The sequence below is a fragment of the Brassica oleracea genome, chromosome C7, assembly GCF_000695525.1.
Source record: "Brassica oleracea var. oleracea cultivar TO1000 chromosome C7, BOL, whole genome shotgun sequence".
NCBI classification, from domain to species: Eukaryota; Viridiplantae; Streptophyta; class Magnoliopsida; order Brassicales; family Brassicaceae; genus Brassica; species Brassica oleracea.
Window position 1 is genome coordinate 28,261,454 of NC_027754.1, and position 27,005 is coordinate 28,288,458.

The following is a 27,005-nucleotide window of genomic DNA, read 5'->3' on the forward strand; positions in this document are numbered from 1 at the left end:
AGACGACTCAGACGATTTACTAGGGCTATATTCGTAAAAATGGCTTCTGTTTTTTTGTTTGGTCACAAGGGGCTGAGCTGTAATTTTACTAGGCTTTTAGGTTAGTTTTGCATTTGATTCAAGTTTGGGTATAAGTTTGGGGTTAAAATCAAGTTGTGGGTTAGTTTTGGCAAAAACCCCAATTTCACAAAATAATCTTCTTTTCAAAAGATAATCTTAACCAAAATAATATATATTTTAAAAGTAATAAGTATTTTATTTAAATAAATATATTTCTCAAATTATAACAAAATATTATTTATATAACATAAACTAAGATCTTCAATGAACAAAAATTTATTTTGTTTTCTTTTTTCTTTTCTTTAAGTTTCCTTTTTAAATTTTCCAAATAACATATAAAATAAAAATATATTTATAAAAATTAAAACGGAAAATAATTTTATATATAATGTGGTTTCAAAAATAAATTTTACAACAATAATTTTGACATTAAAGTAAAGAAAAAAATTTCAGTTTTAAAATTTATTGGTTGTGTGTTTATGCAACTTTATGCCAATCATCACTTTATTTTTTTCTAATTTTATTTTTGAAAATTAACATATACCAAATTATTACAAAATCAAAAATATACTTATACATTTAAGATGAAGAACCAAATAAATACAATATATACAATTAATTCAATCTAGGTGAATTAGATTAAAAATAGTTGTATTTTAATTTAAAGGAATATATTTTCCACGACCACGGTTGTGTTGGCTATCACTCTGGACATGGTTCGACTCTTTCTTAGCCTCTACGGTCGCATGTGCCTCAGGTAATGGGTTTTTTCCAGGAGGTCTCAATTTACTGTTTCTCATCAACAGTTCATTGTTCTGCTCAGCGAGCAAGAGACAAGAGATCAGATTAGCATAAGTTGTGAAGCCCTTCACATTGCTAGTGTGGAAGGTGGAAAAGGTTTTCTCAAGCATATCCTTATCCGTTATATCCTCACCACATAGTTTCAATTTTGAAACTATTTTAAATGGACTTGAAGTCCTGGATTCTGAGATTCCTCCAATCATACATAGCCTTTGGTAATAACACCGTTCTCTGGTGATCATATCTCGTTTTCAACTCTGTCCAAAGGTCTAGAGGATTCTCAATAGTCAAATATTGATCTTTGAAACTCTCAATAAGATGATGGCGTATAATTAATATCATTGTATCTATATTTCTCACTTGCATTATTGCCATCGGTGATACATTCACCAAGTCCCTTGGATTTTAAGATGATCTTAGCATCAAGTGCCCATTGCAAGTAATTATCTCTAGAGAGACTTAGGGAAGCAAAATCCAAGTTGTTGATTTTCGACATCTGAAATCATATGTTTCATAATTTAGATTTAAAAGTGTTCAAGTGAATGCAATCAATATGCTCAAGCAATCCGGATTCTAGATATGATGCAAATAGGTCATTCGTATATGATTCATACATGTTCAATCTTAGCATTCAGATTCTATATGCAATCAGTTCGTACTATTATGCATGCATGATGCAAACAAGCCGCACGGCTACAATCTTAGCAAACGGTTTCAATGCAATCAATACAATGGTTATTCGTTTTCAATCTTAGCAAACTAGGGTTTCGATTTTGATCTTAGATCATTGGGGTTTTGAGATTCAAAACCATTAAGGTTTCGATTTTAATTGATCAAACAATCAATTTCGATTAGGGTTTGGGGTATCGAACTTATGATTATGAGCTTCGATTTACTCATTGGGGTTTTGATATATTACCCTATGGTTTTGATTTCAACATTAGATCATACTATTAGGGTTTGTAGTTTTTATGGTTTCGATTCTTATCAAACAATCAAATTCGATTTTGGGTTCTCTTTAAGGTTTCAAATTACTTTAACCTCAAGTAGGGTTGAATGGACAACCAAAGAGATGAACCGCGAGCTGGAACTTATCGGAAGGCGAGCTGATGTTGTCGCGAGCTGTCTGATTGCTGAGATCGGGAACGCGAGCTGTCCAGCGTGCTGATCGGGTTACGAGCTGTCCGCGAGCTGTCTGAGATCGTCTTGTTTGCGAGCTGAGGTTGAACAAGCCGAGATCGTCTGAGTTAGGATCAGGAACGCCTTGAGCTGAAGCTGATCGGGAACAGATTGCAAACAAGGATCGGGATGTAAGGTTTCGCGATCGGGATTAGGATGGTTCGCCGTTAAGGATGTTCACCGATTAGGGTTAGGGTTTTAGACGATTTATTTTAGCTTTGGGATTTAGATTTTATTGTGCTGATAACGTGTTGTGAAACTAGAGAATAAAGTCTATGTTTCTGTATTATTCAGGAACCCTTTTATATATAGAGAATTACACCATCATAGAATAATGGAAAGATTAAAGAAATGAAATACAAATATGGAAAGAGTACAAATCATAATCTAATAAGGAAAATGCAAGATGCCGACTCTCTCTCTCTCTCTACTCACGGTCGACTTTCTCTATCTCTAGCATTGGCCGGTTATGAACCGGACCGGTTATGGACCGGGCCGGTTATGGACCGGGCCGGTTGTGGACCGGGTCGGTTATGGACATCCATTTATAACATTGCAATAATTAATAGGACAAATGTCATGTTTTTATTGAGTTAAGCGTTTATAAGAAAATCAATTTTAATTAAAAGTACAAATTGTATTATACTATTAATATTTATCTGCTAAGAATTTATTTTTAAGAAACTATCCAATAAGGATGATGCTCTTAGTTACATTCAAATCTTCGAGGGCACATGTCTTGCTTCTGTATTAATAATACCCAACAGTTAAGGTTTCTGTTTCTCGTTAATCATGTTCTTAACTTAATATCCGGGTTCAAAATGGGTCAACAGAAAAGCCCATCGATTAAGCGTCAACATACAGACTTGTTTTTTTTTGGGAAATTAGTTTTCATTTTCCTTTTGTTCTCAACTCTTATTTTTCGATTTCAGTTTCTCATACTGAGCAAAGATGGATTCGATACCAAGAAAGCGACCCAAATCGGAAACCAAAACCCCAAAACGGAGGAACCCTAAATCCTCTCATTCTCCGATCAGATCACTACTCGAGCCACCACAAAGCTTCTTCCCTTCCAAGGAAGAATTCATTAAACTCCTCACGGTTTTGCTCGTCGCTTGCGCAGTAGCTTTCACCTGCAGTTTCCTCGCTAAGCATCTGGCCTCAGACCCTAAATCTTTCTATGTTGCTCATCGCTTGTGCAGTAGCTTTCACCTGCAGTTTCCTCGCTAAGCATCTGGCCTCAGACCCTAAATCTTTCTGCGACAGTGACTCAGATTTCAGATCAGATCACTACTCGAGCCACCACAAAGCTTCTTCCCTTCCAAGGAAGAATTCATTAAACTCCTCACGATGTTGCTCATCGCTTGTGCAGTAGCTTTCACCTGCAGTTTCCTCGCTAAGCATCTGGCCTCAGACCCTAAATCTTTCTGCGACAGTGACTCAGATTTCATCGACTCGGATTTAGGTAAGCTCGAGATTCATAAAGTTGATCTCTTTCTTCATGGTTGACACTTTCTCAGCTCAATTTCGTTGCCACAGATTCGTGTGAACCATGCCCGGTTAATGGGGAATGTCACCAAGGGAAGTTGCAATGTAATCATGGTTACAGAAAGCAAGGGACTTTATGTATAGAAGATGGAGCTATCAATGAATCAACTAAGAAACTGGTATTGAGTTATATACTAACCGAAGTTTAGTTTGGCTTAAACATGTTTGCAACTGGTTGTGTTGTTGTTCATCAGGTTAGGCATTTCGAGAGAATAGTTTGTGAGGCATATGCTCTTACTGAATGCTATGGTACCGGGACCATTTGGGTAAGTTTCTGCTTCTTCTTTAAATTTAGTGTTGTTGTTTAACGAGTGAGCATTGCACTGAGCTGTTTTCATTTATCTTTTAGGTTCCAGAGAATGGTGTTTGGAAAGATCTACGTATAGGCGGTTTCATGGATAACTTTGACGAGTCTGCTTTCGATTTTGTGAAAGCAAAGGCAGTAGAAGCTGTGGCAGAGTTGCTAGAGATGAGGACTAATGCTAATGGGTTAGTATTTTCATCATTGGGTGGAAGTTTCCTCGTTGCTAAAGATTTTCTTACTTTGTATATTATTATCTGTTGATGTGAAGGATCAATGAATTGAAGTGCCCTGAACAGCTAATGGAAAGTTACAAGCCTTTGACTTGCCGCGTACAACAATGGCTCTTGCAGCACATCGTTATTGTCTCGTCCTCCTGCGCAATGGTAATCTATTCGTAGAAAAAAAAAACATGTCTTTGAGTAGTTTAGTGTACTTGATCAACATCTTCAAGCTTGTTCACAGTGTTGAGATGTACAGCTTGTTACATGCGCAATGTTGCTTAGGATAATCCAGCGGAAGCGACATTTTTCAAGTAGAGTCGAAGAACTATACGACCAGGTACACCTACAGAATCTCGATTAATCAATTATCAAATTGTCTTTGTGTCTAAGTCTTTGTTTTGAATCTGATACGTTAGGTCTGTGACTTCCTGGAAGAGAATGCAGTGACATCGAACTCTGCAGACAGTAACTGCGAGCCTTGGGTTATCGCATCACGGTTGCGTGATCATCTCCTTTTGCCTAGAGAAAGAAGAGATCCTCTCTTATGGACTAAGGTATCCTTTAGTCTCTACCATGTCTATAACCGAATCTCATTGTTTATTTTCGATTTTATGTTGAGTTCTTTATATTCCTGGTTGATTTTATTTATAGGTTGAGGAGTTGATACAAGAGGATTCACGTATAGATAGATATCCGAAAATCATAAAGGGTGAACAAAAGGTTGTATGGGAATGGCAAGGTATGGCATCAGCATAGTTCTTTTTTATCCTCTTTTCACTCGTAGATTTCTATTCATAGAAAGTTGTTTCCTCATCAATGAATGGTTTCAGTTGAAGGTTCACTTAGCTTATCCAAGCTAAAGAAACGGCGAGAGACGCAGAAGAAAGTTAGACAAATCAGTGACTCGAAAACAATTTTGCAAGATAATTACAACATAAGAATCGCAGAGGCTAGCTCTTAGTACATTTACAACAAAGACCAATGTAGAAGCTTGTTGGTGCTTGATTCTTCAGGTAATGGTAAAAGATCCAAGAATGCAGGGAAGCATTGTTGATCTTTCCTTTCTGTTGATTTTCTGTTCATGATTAATGATATGAAATTGTAGTAGATGAAGAAGAGTAGTTACTTGTTGAATTGAGGAACCTGGTTTGGATCAAGAAGATGAAATTTTGAATTCTGTCATTGGTACGGTTACTATGGTACAATTGCGGTTCAAGTTGACTCTGTGACCGCGGTTAACTAAAGGAGATGCGATTGTTAAAGTCTTGTAAAAAGAGAGAATCAAAACGAAAGAAGAAATAATTTGATTTATACTATATACTTGGGTTTACGAAGTGGTATTACTTTTGCTAGTTAATGGAACGCACAGTACAATACTGCCTTTTTGGCATTCTCCAAGATTACCTTCCCTACGAAGTTTACCTTCCCTATGAAGTTTTACTTCGCTCTCCTTTCATAATGCTATTACTTCCTCCGTTTCATTCACAATAGATGATTATTGTGATGTTATTTCTTAATGTACAAAGGTTAAGAAATTTACTTTTCTCTAAAAAGTAGTTTTAAAAATATAATTTAAAAGTCATCCAACTAATTACAAAAATGACTACAACATCTAATTGGTTACACAGTTTTCAATAAAGTTAAAAATAACATAAAAATATCACAACATCATCTATTTTGAAACAACAAAAATCTTCTAAAACATTATCTATTATGAAACAGGAGTATTATTTTCTGTTCATACAAAGAGGGACCTTGTTTGAGATTGAATTGAGAAGATGTAATTCGAATTGGAGTGGTACTGTTACTACTGTACATTTCCGGTTTCCTTTATACCGGGGGAGTTGACCGTGACCGAGTAAAGGAATGTGTACACATTTAAAAAGAGAGAAATAAAGGAAAGAAGGAATAAATGAGATTATACTTTGATTTAGGAAGTGGCATTACTTTTGCTAGTTAATGGTGGTAACACAGCACAGTTATACCTTTACGGGCAACCAATCAAGTTTAGGTCTTTTGGTTTTCCCCGTACGAAGAGTGTGTCCCATCATCGTTTCGTTTACAGGGACTCCTTAGTTCCCAAGTTTATCTTCCCCATGAAGTTTCCTTGCCTTCTCTTCTTTAAAAGCTTCACCACACGCAGAGAGAAACCAAACCACAAAGAGAAACAAAAATGGCCGAAGCAGCAAAGCAACACATTGATCAGATTAGGAAGACTAAGTTTTCTATCGGGGGTGATGAGAATCCGTTGACGGAGGATCTTCATCAGGCCGTGAAGAACCTCTCCGCTGAACTCTACGCCAAGGATGTTCACTTCCTCATGGAGCTTATCCAAGTAAGTTTACTCTCTTTCTCTCTAATGTACTATCCTCTCTGTTTCTCTGTTTATTTCGGCTTTTCTATATTGTCAGATTTATCCGTACAGTTTTTGGTTAAAGATATGTGTATAGCTGGTCTGATTTTGAGCGTGCTAAAAGAAACTCATGGTTTTACATGAAAATGTTGAACTGGAACTGAATTCATACTCATCGTGTTTCATATGATTGTGGCCTTGGTTTCTTGTATACAGTTAGAATCTTGTTTGGTCTTTCTCTCACACACATATACAGAAAACCAATGAACGTAAATTGTTTCTAGCTTTAACTTTTGAAGTGTAAATGCAACTGTGTTCAGAAAATAGTTAAGACTTTTTATATGCTACAAAGATCACAACGCAACAAACTTTTTGTTATCTTTCTATACATTTGGTAATGCCGCTAGACATTAATATTTCTGTTTCTTTGTATTTTTTTTTCGCAGAACGCTGAGGATAATGAGTACCCTGAAGGTGTGGATCCATGTCTTGAATTTGTCATCACATCGGATGACATCACAGCCACTGGAGCTCCGGCAACTCTCCTCATCTTCAACAATGAGAAGGGTTTTTCTGAGAAAAACATTGAGTCCATCTGCAGTGTTGGAAGGTCCACCAAAAAAGGAAACCGAAAACGTGGATACATTGGAGAGAAAGGTATTATACTTTTGTCTTTTACTATGACTGAACTCAAGACAAAACCCTTGTTCTTAACATTACATTGTGTGTTCTGTTTCCTTCCTTCATGGTGGCAGGAATCGGTTTCAAGAGTGTGTTTCTGATCACTTCTCGGCCTTACATCTTCAGCAAAGGCTACCAAATCCGGTTTAACGAGGACCCTTGCAGCTACTGCAGCCTTGGTTACATCGTTCCCGAGTGGGTTGACCATCATCCTTCTCCTGCCGACATACAAAGGATTTACGGCTCAGGTTCTGCTCTTCCTACCACAACCATAATCTTGCCCTTGAAGGGTGACAAAGTCAAGCCGGTGAAGGAACAGCTCTCTAGTGTCCACCCTGAAGTCCTCTTGTTCCTCTCCAAGATCAAGCGTCTCTCCATCAGGGAACACTGCCAGAATCCAAACCTCAGCACCGTGAACTCAATCGGTATCGTGAGCGAAACTGACTTCATGACGAGGAAGAGCATTGACGCTGAGTCCTACACCATCCATCTCTCCGCTAGCGAAACTGACTCCGAGAAGCAGTGCAGTTACTACATGTGGAGGCAGAAGTTCCCTGTGAGACATGAGAACCGTGTGGAAAGAAGATCCGAAGTTGAGGACTGGGTGATCACTTTAGCGTTTCCGTTCGGAGAGCGTCTTGGCCGCGGTGACAGCTCTCCTGGTATCTACGCCTTTCTTCCGACAGAGATGGTCACAAACTTACCTTTCATCATACAAGCGGACTTCATCTTAGCATCCTCAAGAGAAACCATACTCCTTGACGACATATGGAACCAAGGGATTCTCAACTGCGTACCCTCAGCTTTTGTCAACGCGTTCACATCCTTGGTGAAGAAGACGGATGCTCCTGTCTCCAGCTTGCTTCCTGCTTTTAACTTCTTGCCTGTTAGGCAATCTAGCTACCCCAAGCTGAACGTTGTCCGAGAATCTATCAAGGCCAAGGTCTGTGCAGAGGAAATTGTACCAAGCGTCTCGCATTCAGGACAGAAGTTATTCCACAGACCGTGCGAAGTGGGTCGTCTTGTTCCTGCCTTCTGGGACATTTTGGTGAAAGCGAGAAGAGAGAAGGCGAGTCTGAACAACATCTCGTCTCATGGTATCTACGTTTTGGATTCTTCCTTTGACAGAGCGGAGAACGACGGCGTTCTTGACTTCTTGGGTTTGAAGCAAGTCAGCAACGAGTGGTACGCTAAGTGCATCCAGGGATGCGATCTCGTGAGGAGCGTGTCGGAAGATACTTACGTGGAGGTTCTTCTTTTCGTAGCTGAAAATTGGCAGTCCATGTTTCAGGGGACCAACATGGTGAAAGTTCCGATTCTCAAGTACGTTGTCCGAAAGGGAGTGACCTATCTCAGCAGTTTGTCTGACTTCAGTCCTAGGACGCTGTGCTTCCCGACAGTCAAGAACCAGGAGTGGTTACTTGACTGGAGCGATGAGTTCAGATGCATGTCTAACTTTGTTTTCATGCCACAGCCAACCCTGGTAGTTTTGAGAGCTTGTTCCAAGAAGGATACAGTACTTAATTGGTTCAAAGGGAAGATCAAAGTCACCACTCTTAGCTTCTCCGATTACACAAAACGTCTCTTAGAGAATCTTGGTGGAGATAAGAGGCTCGTCCTTGCGTATGCACACTTTCTGCATCACTCAATCTCCAGAAAGTTTTTAACAGAAGACGAGGGTGTCAAGTGCTGCAAAGACATGCCGCTTGTGGACAACTACGGTAACGTCAACACAAGCAGAACCGGCGTGCTTGTTCCCGCTAGCCAAGGCAAATGGATTAGCTTAACCGGCTCAAATCCGTGGAGACAAGACGGGTACATTGAGCTTTGGGAAGAGTATCTGTCTTCCGGTAGGTTCGCTGGTGTTCTCTCTAGTCACAAAGCGCTTCTCCCCTTCTTGAAATCTTACGCCGACGCTGGAGACGTACCTGAGATAACACCACCGAACGCAGCTATACCCGCCTTGTCCGGTGCTCTAAGGAAGGAGAATGCTTTGCTGCTCTTGGAGTGGATTCATTGTAACAGATACTCTCTTCCAACAAAGTTTATGGACTCAGTTAGAGGAGGAAGCTGGCTGAGAACAACGATGAATGGTTCCTCTGACTATCGACCACCTTCTCAGTCCTTTTACCATACTTCATCATGGGGAAGTATTCTCCAAGGCGGATCGATCCTCGTTGATATCCCACTAGTTGATAGAAGCTTCTACGGGAAGGAGATTGAGAGATACAAAGAAGAGCTGAAAGTTGCTGGTGTCATGTTTGAGTTCAGCCAGGCCTGTGAGTTTGTCGGTGACCACCTCATGCGTTTAGCTGAGACATCGTCCTTGTCGAGAGAGAATGTGTTCTCGATTCTTAAATTCATCAGGTACTTAGGAGAGAAGCTCCTCTCGCCAGCTGACTTCATCAGAGCCGTTCAAAAAGGGTCTTGGCTTAAGACAGCTACCGGTTACAGATCTCCAGATGGTGCTGTTTTGTACAGCCAAGAGTGGAAAGCTGCGTCGCTGATCAGTGATATCCCCTTCATTGACAAGGACTGCTACGGTGAAGCTAACCTCAAGGGGTTTGAGAAGGAGCTTGAGTTGCTAGGCGTTGTGGTTCAGTTTTCTAATAATCACAGTCTCATCGTTTCTCACTTGAATGCTTCAAAGCTGAATTATCTCACAGCCGAAGCGATGCTCTTAGTACTTGACTGCATGCGCTATCTCAGTCCTTGGAAGCTGATCAGTCTCCTGAGAATTTCTCAGTGTTTCAAGACAAAGAATGGCTACAAAACTCCTGCTGAATGCTTCATACCTGATCCGGAATGGAGCTGTCTCGTCTCAGTCTTTGACTGCTTCCCTTTGATCGACGAGGGTTTCTACGGAAGCAAAATCTTTTCCTACAAGGAAGAGCTTAAGCAGATCGGCGTTGTGGTCCAGCTTGAAGAAGCTGTGAAAGGCTTTGTGAGGACGTTTAAGCAGAAAGCTACTTCATCCTCCTGTCTAAACCGAGACACCTCCATGTCTCTCCTCTCATGCTACAAGAAACTGATGGAAAGCAGTCACAAGTTCCCTGAAGAGCTTATGAAAAGCTTCAAAGAGTTGCAATGGCTACACACCACACTCGGCGACTTCCGTGCGCCGAAAGACTGCATCCTCTTTGAACAAGACTGGGAGCATCTCCGCCTCGTAGCAAACCTCCCCTTTATCAACGACAGCTCAAACTGGTACGGGAAGAGCATATACGGTTACAAGAATGATCTAAAGAGCTTGGGGGTTACGGTTGAGATGAGACAAGGCATGGGGCATGTGGTTAGCTCCATAAGCCTCCCTGATCCGTCTCGCATCACTCCTTTAAGTGCTATCTCTCTTCTCAAGTGCATCACCTTCTTGCTGGAGGATAGATATGGTTTACTTCCTAAAGAGTTTCTTGATAAGGTTTCTTCTGTCAAGTGGTTGAAGACGCACGCTGGTTACCGCTGTCCCGAAGAGTGTCTCTTGTTTGATAACACCTGGGAGTTAGAGCGTTGTGATGGCCCTTTCATCGATGAAGAGTATTATGGAACAGAGCTTAAAGGTTTCAAGAAAGAGCTTGTTGCTATTGGAGTTGGTAACGATTCAGCCAAGGCTTGCAGGTTGCTTGCGACCCACGTTTACAATCATTCTGACTCTGACGCAATCTCCAGGATTTATCGGTTTCTCTCTAAATCTGAGTGGAGACCTGAGAGAGGTAGTGCGTCTGCGGGCCGTATCTGGATCCCTAGCGAGTGCAAATGGGCAGATGTCTCTAGCTGCGTTGTCTATGACAAAGACAAACTCTTTGGCACGAAGCTAAACGTTCTTGAAAACCATTACGACAGTCGTCTTCTTGGCTTCTTCTCATCTGCGTTTGAGGTGAGAGCTAGCCCGTCCGTGGAAGATTACTGTGCTTTGTGGAAAGACTGGGAGAGAACCAAGGAGAGGCTGTCTTACGACGAGTGTTGTGCGTTTTGGAGATTCGTGGCTCGACACAGTTACACAACCAAAGCAGACAAGTTTCTGTCGGAATCTATCTCTCGTTTGCCCGTAAACACACCAGATTTCAGCAACAGTGGAGGGATCTTGCTGTGTGATAAGAGCGATGTGTTCGTTGCTGATGATTTGTTGTTAAAAGATCTTTTCACAGAGTCCCCTGTCTTCGTGTGGTACCCATCTCCAAGCATCCCTACCTTGTCACAGACCAAGCTTACAGAGATTTACAGGAAACTCGGTGTTAAAGAGATCTCCAAGTGCGTCGAGATGTCAGAAGCTAAGCTAACCGACGACGGAGTCAAGACCGAGCAGGGAGAGAATCATCTGATTGGACGAGGGCTAGTGAGGCTCATTCTAGGGTTCCTCTCTGATCCGTCTCTCAAGATAGAAGCAGAGGAACGTTCTGAGATCATACAGGGTCTTGTTACCCTCAACGTTCTTGAAACTCCGGAGACGATCTCTACAGAGTATACGTTGAACCTACCGTCAAAGGGAGAGAAGCTGGTCGCGAAAGCCAAGAGGATGATAAGGTGGGAGAGGGAGAAAGGAATCGTGTACGCAGAGAAGATGGAGAAAGCGTGTGTGAAAAGAAAGGTGTTGGAGTACGCTACGTGTTTCGCTGAGGTGATTGCTAAAGGAGCGATGTGGCAGAGGGAAGAACTGATCGGAGGGTTGTCTGAGCTTGTGAAGATGGCTTACTTGGTTGAGTTTGATGAAGAGGCTTTGGAGTTTCTTATGAAGTCCAAGAACCTTCAGGTGTATGAAGAAGACGAGAAGCTCATCTCTGATGCGTATCCTCTCAACAAAACTTAAGGTAATGTTTAATAAGCTTATATATTTTGGTATTTTTCTTTGTGAATGTAAAAGTTGAAGCAAAAAAATTTCTCTCTTTTTTTTTGGTTTTGCAGGTGCCTTCTATCACAAGTAAACACAGGGATCTCTATGTTTATCTATCTATTTCGTTTGTATGCTTCTTCTATTTTGTTATTCTGCATCGTTTGTGAACCCTTATGACTCTTTCTACTATGTTCTATAAAATAATTTGATATTTTGGTATTACCTTTTAGTATTAGAAAGGTGATATATTCAAATATTGTTCTTCTCACATTGCTCTGAAAATGTCTCCAACAACGTCAGATGATGTCTCGATGGATTTTTCCGATGGACGTAATGTGGCCTTTCTTGTAGTGTAGGGAATTTGACACAATATAAACCTTGTATAGAATAGGATATGCTCAACGCTTCGGTCGTAAGTCCTAACAAATAGATTCTTGATGTCTTTGCCATTCTGCTAGTGTACATCTATGAAGAAGTTAATTCCTGGAGGAGGAACCATGTGTTCCTCAAGGCATGGATGCTTATATGGAAGAGCTTAAGTAATTCCAATCAAAGATGATCAGTTAGGACCGCGCTGAAACAGGATGTGGGGGTCAGCTGTTTCATTTACGAGCAGCTCTCAAGGTGATGTGTTGATTCAGAGCTTATTGTTCTCTTAACGTCCTAGCTCGCATGTTGGGCTGCATATATGCTTAAGAAGAACATATTGGCTATTTTAGTTGCACCACGCCTTGATCTTGGCTTTTTAGTTTTCTTCTTTTATTTTATGCAGGCCCGTCTCATTACTTTACTAAGCTCTATGCAAGTTCTAATAATTTAGAAACAAACAAATGTTTTTTGTTTCTAATAATTTGGAAAAATGCTTTAAACTCTTAAAAAATTGTAAAACATTTTGGACACTATGCAAAAACACCATTGCACTTGCCTAGAATTATAAGTTATACAGTTTAGACCATATCTATACCATTATTTATGAAGTAATTTGGCTTATTTGTCACATTCTCCATAATTTTAGGATGTGTCATTAATTTTAATAAATAAATTATAGAACTATTAGTTTTAATGAACAATTTTAGTGATTATCTTAATTTATCAATTAACAGAGATTAAAAATTGCTATCAAAACTTTAAATGTAATTAATTTTCTTTTAATAATGAAATATATAATATTTTACAAATCTATACTATTGTTTAAGAAGTAATTTTGTTGATTTGTCACAGTTTCCATAATTTTAGGATGTGTCATTAATTTTAATAAATAAATTATAGACTATTAGTTTTAATGAACAATTTTAGTGATTATCTTAATATATTAATTAACAGAGATTAAAAAATTCTATCAAAACTTTAAATGAACTAATTTTCTTTTAATAATGAAATAGATAATATTTTACAAAAGAAAAACATTTATGATAACTACGATGTATGATCTACATAAATATACTATTATTTATGAAGTGCTTTGGCTTATTTGTCACATTTTCCATAATTTTAGGATGTGTCATTAATTTAATAAATAAATTATAAAACTATTAGTTTTAATGAACAATTTTAGTGATTATCTTAATTTATTAATTAACAGAGATCAAAAAATTCTATCAAAACTTTAAATGTAACTAATTTTCTTTTAATAATGAAATATATAATATTTTACAAATCTATACTATTGCTTAAGAAGTAATTTTGTTGATTTGTCACATTTTCTATAATTTTAGGATGTGTCATTAATTTTAATAAATAAATTATAGAACTTTAGTTTTAATGAACAATTTTAGTGATTATCTTAATATATTAATTAACAGAGATTAAAAAATTCTATCAAAACTTTAAATGTAACTAATTTTCTTTTAATAATGAAATATATAATATTTTACAAATCTATACTATTGCTTAAGAAGTAATTTTGTTGATTTGTCACAGTTTCCATAATTTTAGGATGTGTCATTAATTTCCGCTTTTATATGTTAAAAAGAGTTATATTGTTCATGGTTTTGTTATTTATATATTGTTTTGTATTTTGTTAACATTAGCTCACCGGTCCCAAAAAAGATAACATTTTTAATAGTTACAATAGAACAAGTCCCAGCCTTTTATAGGTATATGTAATTTATTACTTTTAGTTTATAGGTGAGTAGTTAAAAATAAAAAAATATCAGGTTTTAACTGGTGTATGTAATTTAATATTTTTAGTTATCACTATAAAAACTTTTTATGCCTATACTCCAGCGATACAAGCTTAATGCTCGATTACAAATCTTAATAAGAAACATACTAATGGAAAACTTGCAAAGAAGAAAAAGATGAATATTTTGAAACATAAAAGCTCAAGTAAACATTCTCAAAACAATGGTTCTAATCATGTATATAAATTATATAATTTGAAGAAACATCATGATAGATGATTTTGTTTTATTTTGTGACTATAAATTCAGATATTGACCAATGATATTCTCTATAATTTTAGGTAGTTTTTCTTGAAGGAATTTTGATCAAAGGGATTTTTTTAATAAGTAGTTTCACTATCGGTGACTATACCACATAATATAGAATGAATAATTTACCTTTAAGATAAAACTCTATAGAACAACCAAAATCCCTTCTTGTGATGATCTCCCAAAAAAGTTGGCAAATAGTTATTTCAAAGAATTAAAAAAAATATTAGAACGTCAATATGAAATAGAACAACCAAAATCCCTTCTTGTGATGATCTCCCAAAAAAGTTGGCAAATAGTTATTTGAAGGAATTAAAAAAATATTAGAACGTCAATATGAAAGAAAGTTTTAGTCCGTGAGTTTTCTATATCATTTTTTTTTTGTTTTTATTGATGTGTCATGTTTATGTTATGTATGTTCATCAGTTCTCCGTTCTAATGTTTTGAGTTTTAGACATTATTGGTGAAGTTTTGAATGTTTGACTTTTAGAAAATCTTCAATTAAATTAAAATTAACTATTCGTGACACAATGTAGATTTTATGAGGCGTTTAATTTAATTTTATATCATTTAATTTTTATAAAATAATGATTTGAATATTTAATATGTAATGATACATGTTTAACATGCACATTGTGGTTTGGATATGCAAATCAAGTATCATATTTCTTTAAATCAGTCTTAAAAATCACCGGTGATATCTATTATTGAATTTTTATCTGAATTCTCTACGTAGTTATATGTGTCCAAAAATATGTATTTCTTCGTATTTTTAATAACATGAGATGAGTATGATTTCACTTGAATTGCCCAAAATAAACTCTAGAATTTTTTTAAATATTTCGCATCTACCTTTATTTAGGGCACTAAATAAACAAAAAAAACTCTAAAATTAGACAAATGTTAAAATTAGACAAATGTAATCGCTCTTCAATATTTAAAAAACTGTTAAATTTGGATTCAATCAAGCAAATCATTCAACTTCGATACAGAAGAATCGTGTATAAAAAAGAAAAATAAGTCCATATAATAAGCAATTAAGATTTGGTTAAAACCCCCAAAAACATACAGAAAAGAATTTAATATTTATATCTAATTAAATAAATTAGTATAAATATACAAATTAACATTAATAAAAATTTATTGAGAACATATATTATTAGCCTGCAGAAATGCGTGCCCACACCTAGTATTTACAATTTTCAAAATTTTCCCGTAATGATCAGGTTTTGAAGCTTTTTGGATCCTATCAATCTAATAACGATTCGGCAAATACAGGAATATTGTAGACTTGTAGATTCTCCGTTCAAATGTTTTGAGTTTTAGACATTATTGGTGAAGTTTTGAATGTTTGACTTTTAGAAAATCTTCAATTAAATTAAAATTAACTATTCGTGACACAATGTAGATTTTATGAGGCGTTTAATTTAATTTTATATCATTTAATTTTTATAAAATAATGATTTGAATATTTAATATGTAATGATACATGTTTAACATGCACATTGTGGTTTGGATATGCAAATCAAGTATCATATTTCTTTAAATCAGTCTTAAAAATCACTGGTGATATGTATTATTGAATTTTTATCTGAATTCTCTACGTAGTTATATGTGTCCAAAAATATGTATTTCTTCGTATTTTTAATAACATGAGATGAGTATGATTTCACTTGAATTGCCCAAAATAAACTCTAGAATTTTTTTAAATATTTCGCATCTACCTTTATTTAGGGCACTAAATAAACAAAAAAAACTCTAAAATTAGACAAATGTTAAAATTAGACAAATGTAATCGCTCTTCAATATTTAAAAAACTGTTAAATTTGGATTCAATCAAGCAAATCATTCAACTTCGATACAGAAGAATCGTGTATAAAAAAGAAAAATAAGTCCATATAATAAGCAATTAAGATTTGGTTATTTATACAAAATACAACTAAACCCAGTTTTTACTTTTTTTTCTGTATAGTACCGAGGGAAAAGCATATGCAAGCAAAATCTTATTGAGCAGAAAAAAAATAGATCTTTTTCTTCACATGACTTTTTTTTGTCACCTCTATTTTTTCAACTCAGCAGCTTTTGAAGCTAACTTTCAGATCTTTTCACTCTCTCTCTCTAGCAACTTCCTTTTACTATTTAATTTTCAAATTTTATTATTTTCTTTATTAGTAGTGTGCAGGGAAATTTATATTCTACTGCCTCCTCAACTGCTTACATATCACAAATCCAAACCCAAATCAAATCCCACCACCATTGTTGTTATCTCAATCCAATAAACCAGTCAGAAAAAAACCTCTCAGCTTAAAGCTTTTATCTTTCAGTCTCTGCTTCCCATCCAAAGTTCTTATCTTTGTGGGAAAACAAATTTGTTCAAAAACTTTTTGAAGTGAGACAAAACTAAAGAAAGAGAGAAAAATGGGTTGCTTACATTCCAAAACAGCTAATCTACCTTCTTCTGATGATCCATCAGCTCCAACCAAACCAGAATCAGGTACACTCATCTCTCAGCTTCCAAGAACTCACATTTCCTTTTGCTCGCTGCTAAATCTGCAGATTTGGTTCCTCTTTATAAATGGGTTTGCTTTAATTTGTGGGTTTAAGGTTTGTTAAGGCTTAAAGTAGAGACAAAAGTTGTAAAGTCTCTACCTTTTTGGAACTAAACTCTTGTTTAGACTAATTGCCTTTTTGGGCTATGTGTTTAAACAGTGAATGGGGACCAAGTGGAGCAAGAGAACCAAAATTTCAAAGAGTTTGATCTGAATGAGCTGAGGAAAGCAACAAATGGGTTTAGCCCTAGCTGCATTGTCTCTGAAGGTGGAGAGAAAGCTCCCAATGTGGTTTACAGAGGGAAGCTTGAAGGAAACCATCTCGTAGCCATCAAGCGTTTCTCTAGGCAGTCTTGGCCTGATGCTCAGCAATTTGTGGTAAGAAATCTCTGAAAGGTTGATGCAGGATTTGTTGTTTGGTAACTTGTTTATTGAATGATTAATGTAGAATCTCATAGGCTAGGGAAAGGAGTGGCTATTAGTTACAGAAAGGGATAAAGACATCATCTTTTTTGTAAGAGAATATGATTCCCTGTGTCTGAGAAAAGCTTTTGACTTTGGGTGTAAAGCTGCTTTTAAATCCTAGGATCCGACTATGCTGTTCACAAAAGTTGTGTTGGATTTTACTCTTTTGTGTTGACTTTGGTTGACTTGTTAAAACAGGTGGAAGCAACTGGTGTTGGGAAGCTTAGAAACAAGAGATTAGTAAGTTTGATTGGCTGTTGCGCAGAAGGAGACGAGAGGTTGTTGGTAGCAGAGTATATGCCTAATGATACACTCTCAAAGCATCTCTTTCACTGTAAGAGCCTCATCTTTCTTTTATGTTATTAGTCAGTTTAGATTTTTTACTCTCTTCTCTTTTATGTTTTTGTTTGCAGGGGAAAAGCAGCCACTTCCATGGGAAATGCGTGTTCGAATCGCAGACTATATTGCACAAGCACTTGATCACTGCTACAACGAAAACCGAAAGATATATCATGACCTGAATGCATACAGAATCCTCTTTGACGAGGAAGGTGATCCTCGTTTGTCTACTTTTGGTCTTATGAAGAACAGTAGAGATGGTAAAAGCTATAGTACCAACTTAGCTTATACTCCACCTGAGTTCTTGCGTACAGGTAACATTCTTGATCTTGAAGACAAACCAATTCATTATTTGAAGATTTAAAAGGTTTCTGCTTTTTGCAGGCAGAGTCATTCCTGAAAGTGTGATCTTCAGTTATGGAACTATTCTTTTAGATCTTTTAAGCGGCAAACACATTCCACCTACCCATGTAATGTGCCTCCAGTTTTTTATGTCAATTAGCTGAACATTTCCTCTATGGTTATCTTAAATGAATGAGTTGATGATGTTCATATTCAGGCTCTTGATATAATAAGGGGGAAGAACGCATTGCTTTTGATGGATTCATCTCTCGAAGGGCAATATGAGAGTGATGATGCAACTAAACTAGTTGAGCTTGCTTCAAAATGCCTTCAATCTGAGGCCAAAGAACGACCTGACACCAAGTTTCTTCTCTCTGCAGTGGCACCACTGCAAAAGAAAGAAGAGGTTTATAAGAATATATCATGAAACTGACAATATCTTCAAATTGTTGACTTGGTTTCACTGTTGTTGCTTAGGTCGCCTCTCATGTGTTGATGGGCTTGCCAAAGAACGCTGTGATATTACCAACTATGCTTTCTCCTCTGGGAAAGGCTTGTTCAAAGATGGACCTCGCGGCAGTACACGACATTTTGCTTAAAACCGGGTACAAAGATGAAGAAGGTGCAGAGAACGAGCTTTCATTTCAAGAGTGGACACAACAAGTTCAGGAAATGCTCAACATGAAAAAGTTTGGGGACATTGCTTTCCGAGACAAGGATTTCAAGAACTCCATTGAATACTACTCAAAGGTTAGACAAAACAAATCCATAACTCTTCATGCTAAGAATCTCTAACTCTGGTATCTGCTGTTTCTAGTTGGTGGGGATCATGCCGGTTCCTTCTGCAACGGTCTTCGCCAGACGTGCTTTCTCCTACTTGATGACAGACCAACAGGAGCTTGCGCTTAGAGATGCAATGCAGGCTCAGGTGTGCATACCTGAATGGCCCACAGCTTTTTACTTGCAGGCTTTAGCACTCTCCAAGCTTGGAATGGAGAGTGATGCTCAAGATATGCTCAGCGATGGTGCAGCGTATGATGCTAAGCGACAGAATAGCTGGCGCTGCTAAGCTAAGTAAGAAGAATCCCCTAATATTTATAATAGCTGAGAGGTGTGTATGTGTGTGTGTAAGAGAGCTTAGACTGATGGAAATGCTGTTTACTTTTGTGAGTTGAGAGCTTTTTGCATGAATCTTTAAGAAAAGTTCAAATCATTTGAAGAAAAGCAAAGACAAAGACTGGAAGTAACTAATTTGATTCCTTCTTCCTTGGAGATGATACAAAAATATTGAAACTTTATCAGAAGATTCAGTATCCTATTACAGTATAAATAACGTTACAGATGGATAATGTATTATGCTTGAGAAGCAACTAAAGGTGGAAACTTAGATTCCAACCAAGACACCAAATCCTCCCTTTTAGCGAAAAAGACACCCGCCCTATCACTCGGTTTGAAAGGTGCAGCTAGTTGTTCCAAATGAGAGGCGAACGAGTTCGCTAAGCCCTGTGAGAATCTGTGAGTTCCTGTCCCAGTTTGCGCCAAGAACACCTCGGGAAGATCCTCTTGGCGTCTAACAATGTTGGCAAGCGTTCTCATCCACTCTTCTAGAGCGGTCTCAGCTGCACCGACTGATAACGACCTCACGTCTAAGCTCCATTCTTTTACAGTCTTGTTGTGTAGTCCCGGGTACAGACCAAAGAGTGTTCCTAAATAAAGAAGCTCATGAGCTCTCTCCTGCTGCTTCTTGCCTCTGCATATGTCTATCAAGCAGTTGCAGAAGGGCCTTCTTGCCTCCACTTGAGTCCCGTTGATCACTAACTTGAACTCTTCTTTTACCGTCTCAAATTCAGTTTTCTCGTCTATGACCAGCTTCACAAATGCAACCAGCTTCTGATTAGCTCTCCCCAAACAACCCATAACCTTCTCAGCATCTGCACCACTCTCACACAAGGCCATAACCGAAAGAAGACACCCACAAAGCCTATCATCAGGCTTAACTCCTCTCTGAACCGATGTCTCAAACACACTAACCAAATCATCGATCCTTTTAGCTTTCCCTAAGCACTGAACCAAACAAGTGCAACCCATCACATTAACCTGAACCCCAGCTTCCAACATCTCTTCAAACAGCTTCATCCCCTTCTCAGCTTTCCCACCGCTCCCGTATATATTCAGCATCGCTGTGTAACTAAAACTATCAGGTTTACATCCCCCAGACTCCTTCATATCATCAAACAGCCTCTCCGCTTCTTCCTCCAATCCAATATCAGCACACATATTCAACAACGTGTTGTACAAAATGAAATCCATAGGCCACTTCTTCGCCTTCATCTCCTCCCAAAGCTGAAGCGCGTCTTTAGCCCACCTAGCCTTCCCGTAAATCTTCACAAGAGCTGTCAAAGTCTTCTCGTTCGGAGCCAAACCAGACTCGAGCATCTCATTAAACAAACTCCTCGCTAAACCAGGCTTCCCTGCTCTCCCCATAGCCTCCAACAAAGTATTGTACACAACCACGTTAGGCTTCACATCCATAGACTTCATCTCTTGCAACACATACCTTATCCCATCGTAATCCCCCGCTTCACCGAACATTTTCCCCAGCACAGAGAAGGCTATAGCATCAGGCTTCCACCCCGTAGCCACAGCTCTTTCGTACAAACTAAGAACCTCCTCAACTTTCCCTGACTTGGAGTAAACATCGAGAATCGCTGAGTAAGTCACCTCATCAGGCATTAAACCAGTTTTGTACATTCTCTCGAACCACTCAATAGCTTTGTCGTAAAGGTTGCACCTTTTAGCACAAGTGATGATGGTTGAGTAAGTGATGTTATCAAGCTCAACACCATCCTCCACCATCTCAAGCGCCATTGCCTCTATAAGCTGAAACTGCCTCCCAAATCTCAGAGACTTCATAGCGACGTTATAAAATATCGTCTCCATGGGAAACAAGTTCTTGGCTTTGACCCAGTCAAAGAAGATATGAGTCTTCTGCCATTCTCTTAAGCTGTTCAGCACTAGCAACGAGTTGTCTCTATCTGGTGGGTGAGGAATCTCATCGAGAAGAGCTAAAAACTCTGACTTTTCGGTGAAATCAGAACTATTGAGCTTCTGAGCAAAGGCCCTAAGATCCTTTATCTGAGGGTTGTAAGAGTAGGCAGAGCGTTTCTGTCTCTGGAGTGAAAGGACTGACCTTTTGGGTCTTGTCGGATTGACCCAGACGGATTTGGGTTTAGACAAGACATGGGTTTGCTGCTCTTGTCTGAATGTCGTCGCGGAGAGAGGCTTGAGCTGCTCGGAGAGAGATGGGGTTTTGGTGACTGGCTCTTCTTCTAGGGTTTTGGGTTGCTTCGTGGAGCTGCAGGAAATGTTGAGCTTTCTGGTACGAGATTGTCGTAAAGAAGAAGCCTTTGAGAAGAGACTGTGCTTCTTTGTGTCTGAATATTGGGGGTTAAAGCAGACATCGACTGATGTGGAGAGAACAGTCGCCATGAGAAACGAGGAGCGAGAGGTTTTAGCGTGAGATGGTTATGTCTCTCAGACCTGAAAGAGATTTATCAGAACATCTTATCTTCATTTTGAAACGACGACTCTAAACAGTAATGATATCGTATGGGCTTATCTGGGCCCATAAGATGTGACACGGAGTTAAAATATGCTTTTTAGCAGATGCAATGCTTTACTGTTCTAAAGTAGCCGTTGATGGTTTTGTAGGCTCGATGGGCTTTGTTTCATGGACCAAGCCTATTTTGAGCAAAAACTTTGGAAGACTCTTGCTGAAGAAAAGGTTTTGTCTTCCCACCAAATCTGTCTTCTTGAGTTGACAACCTATTTTTATACGAAAATACTGCTTCGTTTTCCATAAGGCCAACCAACTCCAACAGTAAATTTGATGGGTTTCTAACCAATAAATATAAATAAAAAAATAAAAAAGAAAAAAATGTGTCATAAACTTTTTTTTGCAGGAGTCATTTGAAAGAACCGGTTTTTAGAGCAGCATTAACCCGATAGTTTAAGGGGTTGCTTAAAGTATTTAAGATTTAAAAAGAAAAAGAAAATGATGTAATTAGAAAAGGCACGACTCTTAATTAAGCCTCGCAAGATGCGTGTCTTACGAGACACGTGTTAGGCATTCAACTCTCCGCGTCTTTTTCTCTCTCTCAGAAAACGAAAGCGTCGCTTTGTGTCTCTCTCGATGACTCCGCTTCTATCTCATGTTCTCTCTCGATGAAATCGACGTGATCTCTCGTCTACTGAAACGACGATGACCTCTCCTCGCCGGAATCAGTTGACGATGTCTCTCGACGGAATCAATCCGCGTGTCTTTCGCTCTCCTCGACTCCTCCGTGATCTCTCCTTGAAGGTGATCTCTCCTCCAAGCCTCCACGATCTCTCCGTGATCTCTCCTCCGTGATCTCTCCTCGTGATCTCTCTTCGAAGATGATCTCTCCTCGACACCTCCGTGATCTCTCCTCCGTGATCTCGCCTCCGTGATCTCCTCCGATGATCTCTCCTCAAAGATGATCTCTCTCTCGCTCTCATCGACGACTCCGCGATGAATCTCCCGGCGACTCCCAGTGTCGATCTCCTCGAGGATGAAAAACCTCCATCTCTCTCTCGACGGCTCACCTCGATGAAAAATCACTTCACATCTTTCTCAGGCCCGAAGCTCTCCTCGACGAAAGGTTGTATGAAATGAATTGATATGTTGTGCCTCTTCTGTCACTTGATTAATTTTTTTTGTTTATGTATTTGTGTCGTCAGATGGATGGATGGATCAAGAGACAGAAGAGAAAGGTTAACGTTGGCAAATAAGTACAATGCAATAATTGAGGTTTGTGTTACTCTTTCAACGCTGGTCTGAAATGATATAATTTAGCTTCTGCTCTGAATTGATATAATTTAGCGTCACAATATACACCAATTGATTTGTGGTTTATGGATATTGATTTAAGAGTTACATCACAATGTACACCAATTGATCCATAACTGAACTGAATCGAGTGTCATGAATGGTTCTGGTCTGAATTGTTTAAGAGTTCAATTATATGATTTAGCTTCTGGTCTGAATTGAATCGAGTGTCATGAATTTGATTCCTTGCTTTGTTACTCATTTTTGTTTTGTTTCTGTGTATTTGTCTGTTGAGCCGCATGGATCAAGGTAGATGAAGAAGGATCGTCAAAGCAGAGGAGTGCATTTGCTGGAGCAATACATGTAAATGTCTTCATCTTTTAAAGTCACTGAAAGTTTTATGGTTGAGTTAGGTAGTTAATGTTTTTGTCTGTTGGCATTGTTGTTGGTAATAAATAGAAGTGATGGTCTCTTTGATCTGTTGAAATGAAAAAAGGATTGTGTGTGGTTGAGTCAGGTAGTTAAATGACTTGTTTTCTGTTTGAAAATGAATTGAATTGTCGATAATAAATTACTTGCTTTGTGTTTGATTATGGTTGTGAAAGGGTAATTAATTGAAGTTAGATATATGTCAACTCGAATTTGTTTGTTGTTAGTTGTTTTGAATGTTGTATTTGAGTCTGCGTTCCCTCTTTAAAACTCTTTCCTTCTCTTCCAACTCCAGCAGATTCTTATCTGTTATTTCTCTTTTCCATCTTTAAAACGTTTTCCTTTTCTTCCAACTCCAACAGATTTCTATCTGTTATTTATTTTCTCTTTGACTTCAGAAATGGATTTTAATCTTTTTAGCGAGTCTGTAAAATTTGTTGAACTACTTAACAATCAACAAAATATAGTCTTTGGTGACGTTTCAGACAGTGTTTCACTATCTTCATCGCAAGTTCCCTTCTTAGGCCGTCAAGGCACCGAAGATTCATACTTTGGTGAAGACACTCAAGCCAATCGTAAAGAAAGGACGTGGACGCAAACAGACGATGTAGTGCTCATCAGCTTCTGGTTAAACACGAGCAAAGATCCCGTAATAGAGAATGAGCAAAGGTCTCTTGCTTTCTGGAAAATAATTGTTGCGTACTTCTCGGCTAGTCCTAAGCTTGTTGGCTGAGAAAAGAGAGAGGCATCTCACTGTAAGAATCGTTGGCACAAGATCAATGACTTGGTTTGCAAGTTTTGTGGAGCATATGAAGCTGCAACCAGAGAGAAAAGCAGTGGTCAAAATGAGAATGATGTTCTCAACTAGCCCACAAAATCTTCTTCACCAACCATAAAAAAAAGTTCACCCTTGAGCATGCTTGGAAAGAGTTGCGTAATGACCAGAAGTGGTGTGAGCTGTCTATGGCTAAAAATGATGGAAGCTCCAAAAAGATGAAGTGTGGGGATTGTTCACATTCAGCAAGCTCTAAAGCAAATGAAGAAGATTCTGCTGACGATGATGAAGGAACAAACCATCCCCCGGGTGTTACGGCAGCAAAAGCCCGTTCTAAGAAGACAATGGTTGATGAGAAGGAGCTGTCTGAGTTTCAGACAATGTGGAACATCAAGAAGCAGGATTTGGCTTTGAAAGAAAGGTTGTCTAAGATAAAGCTACTTGACAGTCTCTTGCTAAACAAGGACCACTAGCGGATTATGAAGAAGCTTTGAAGAAGAAACTCATTAATGAGTTGATGTCTAATTAGTTTAAGTCTCGGTTTGTCTTAGTGGTTTAAGTTTGTGTTGCTTTTTCTCGTTATTTTCATGGAGTTTCTGTTATGTAGTTTATCTTGTTGCTTACGTTTCTCTACCTTGTAGTTTCTGTGTAAGTGTAACTTGTTGCTTAATTTTCTGTTTAGTATATATGTTTCCTGTTGAACTTCTTGTTACTTGTTGTTGCGGTTCTTGTTGTTAAGATATATCTGGTTATTGATACATGTTGTTCTTTGTTTCAGGTACCGTGTGAAAGACTGAAAGAGTGGAAGAATCATGGGCTTGTGTCCTCATGTGTGTCACGGACTTGTGTAGTCTCATTCACGGACTTGTGTCCTCATGTGTATTCACTTTTGTATTCTTGTGTAGTCTAGTACTTGTGTAGTCTAGACTTGTGTATCAAGAAGCTTGTAATCTTGTGTAGTCACGGACTTGTGTACGCTCATTGTTTACTAGTGACTTGTGTACTCTCACCATACCAAACGAGCAAAACATTTAGATCAAAACAAATTCATTTTCTCTCTTTCTCACCATACCAAACGAGCAAAACATTTTGATATCATGTTCTATCCTTCTCACCAAACATTTAGATCAAAACAAATTCATTTTCTCTCCTTCTCACCATACCAAATGAGCAAAACATTTTGATCTCATGGTCTATCCTTCTCACTAAAAATTTAGATAAAAAAAAATTCACTTTCTCTCCTTTTCACCATACCAAACGAGCAAACACATTTTGATCAAAACAAGTTTGAGGGATCACAATTTCTATATGGCATCTTTTTCTTATAACACTTTTGAGGGATCAATTGATGATACTTTTGATCAATATTTTGATCAACATTTTGATCAAGCCTTCGAGAATTTTTCCGTTAATTATGGTGATCAAGAAGAATGAAGGAAAAAAAAAAAAGAGTTTATATCGAAAGAAATCGTGAAGAAGGTCATATACATTTATGGAATGATTATTTTAGTGAAACTCCAACATATCCTGAAAATTTATTCCGACAACGTTTTAGAATGAACAAGCCATTGTTTATGCACATTGTTGATCGACTCTCCAACGAAGTTCAATTCTTTCGCCAACAAAAAGATGGTCTTGGAAGGCTTGGTCTCTCTACACTCCAAAAGTGTACGGCAACTATTCGTCTCTTGGCATATGGTACTGCAGCTGACACGGTCGACGAATACCTCAGGCTCGGTGAAACGACAACTCGGTCATGTTTGGAGAATTTTGTGGAAGGAATAATTTATTTGTTTGGCGATGAGTACCTAAGAATACCAACACCGGCTGATCTTCAACGTCTACTTGATATTGGAGAGCATCGTGGATTTCCCGGGATGATAGGAAGATCGATTGTATGCATTGGGAGTGGAAAAATTGTCCCACCGCTTGGAAAGGACAATATTCTCGTGGTTCGATTAAACCAACAATCGTTTTAGAGTCGGTTGCTTCATATGATCTCTGGATATGACATACGTTTTTTGGACCTTCAGGTACCTTAAATGATTTAATGTTATTGATCACTCACCTGTTTTTAATGACATAATAAAAGGTCAAGCTCCGCAAGTCATTTACTCTATCAATGGAAGAGAGTATCATATGACTTACTATCTCACTGAAGGTATTTACCCGAAATGGGCAACTTCTATCCAATCTATTCCAATACCACATGGGCCGAAAGCAGTTTTATTTGCTCAACGTAAAGAAGCTGTCCGAAAAGATGTCGAGCGTGCTTTTGGAGTATTGCAAGCTCGCTTTGCCATTGTTAAAAATCCAGGACTTTTTGGGATAAAGTCAAAATTGGAAAGATTATGAGAGCTTGTATCATACTCCATAATATAATAGTAGAAGACGAACGAGATGGATACACTCAATTTGATGTTTCAGAGTTTCAACAAGGAGAACACACCGGAAGTTCACATGTGGATCTCACGTATTCTACAAATATCCCTACAAATATCACCAATATGATGGGTGTTCGAACTAGAATTCGTGATAGACAGATGCATCAACAACTGAAAGATGATTTAGTTGAACATGTATGACGTAAATTTAGACGTGATGAAGACAACAACTGAGCTCAGATGCTTCTTTCAAATGATTATTGTTTATTTTACTAATCTTTATTTTTATGTTGTTATTTAAAAATATATGTTTAAAATGTTATCTTTTAATATGTTTTATTTAATCAAAAAAATTTAAGTTTAATAAAAAAATATTTAATAAAATTTATTTTTTTAAGAACCCTTAATTAAGAGACTTGCATTGAAACACATAAATGTTCGGGTTTCTTAATGTTATCTCTTAACT

General features: G+C 37.9%; 4 protein-coding genes across 5 annotated transcripts; 3 read left to right on the forward strand and 1 right to left on the reverse strand.

The window, feature by feature from the left end:
- Positions 1-2,884: 2,884 nt before the first annotated feature.
- On the forward strand, positions 2,885-5,289 carry LOC106305778. 2 transcript variants are annotated; one of them, XM_013742159.1, is made up of 10 exons: positions 2,885-3,214; positions 3,464-3,505; positions 3,580-3,707; positions 3,783-3,854; positions 3,938-4,077; positions 4,161-4,275; positions 4,370-4,450; positions 4,530-4,667; positions 4,765-4,852; positions 4,944-5,289. In XM_013742159.1, exons 1-10 carry the CDS (start codon positions 2,992-2,994, stop codon positions 5,072-5,074), a joined length of 1,158 nt encoding a protein of 385 aa, XP_013597613.1. In that variant the 5' UTR covers positions 2,885-2,991; the 3' UTR covers positions 5,075-5,289. The 2 variants fall into 2 exon arrangements, with proteins under 2 accessions (XP_013597613.1, XP_013597612.1); XM_013742158.1 differs by having other exon boundaries at positions 2,893-3,072; positions 3,322-3,505.
- Positions 5,290-6,140: 851 nt separating this feature from the next.
- LOC106305777 lies at positions 6,141-12,194 on the forward strand. The gene is made up of 4 exons (XM_013742157.1): positions 6,141-6,448; positions 6,913-7,123; positions 7,222-11,952; positions 12,047-12,194. The coding sequence occupies exons 1-3, from the start codon at positions 6,287-6,289 to the stop codon at positions 11,949-11,951; spliced, it is 5,103 nt and encodes a 1,700-aa protein (XP_013597611.1). The 5' UTR covers positions 6,141-6,286; the 3' UTR covers position 11,952; positions 12,047-12,194.
- A 4,332-nt stretch (positions 12,195-16,526) lies between these two features.
- On the forward strand, positions 16,527-19,184 carry LOC106305897 (probable serine/threonine-protein kinase At4g35230). Its single transcript, XM_013742317.1, has 8 exons — positions 16,527-16,901; positions 17,117-17,334; positions 17,620-17,755; positions 17,835-18,074; positions 18,145-18,230; positions 18,320-18,508; positions 18,580-18,852; positions 18,920-19,184. The coding sequence occupies exons 1-8, from the start codon at positions 16,826-16,828 to the stop codon at positions 19,169-19,171; spliced, it is 1,470 nt and encodes a 489-aa protein (XP_013597771.1). The 5' UTR covers positions 16,527-16,825; the 3' UTR covers positions 19,172-19,184.
- A 153-nt stretch (positions 19,185-19,337) lies between these two features.
- Positions 19,338-21,668, reverse strand: LOC106305896 (pentatricopeptide repeat-containing protein At5g46580, chloroplastic). Its single transcript, XM_013742316.1, has one exon. It carries the CDS (start codon positions 21,589-21,591, stop codon positions 19,456-19,458), a length of 2,136 nt encoding a protein of 711 aa, XP_013597770.1. The 5' UTR covers positions 21,592-21,668; the 3' UTR covers positions 19,338-19,455.
- Between the last annotated feature and the right edge of the window lie 5,337 nt (positions 21,669-27,005).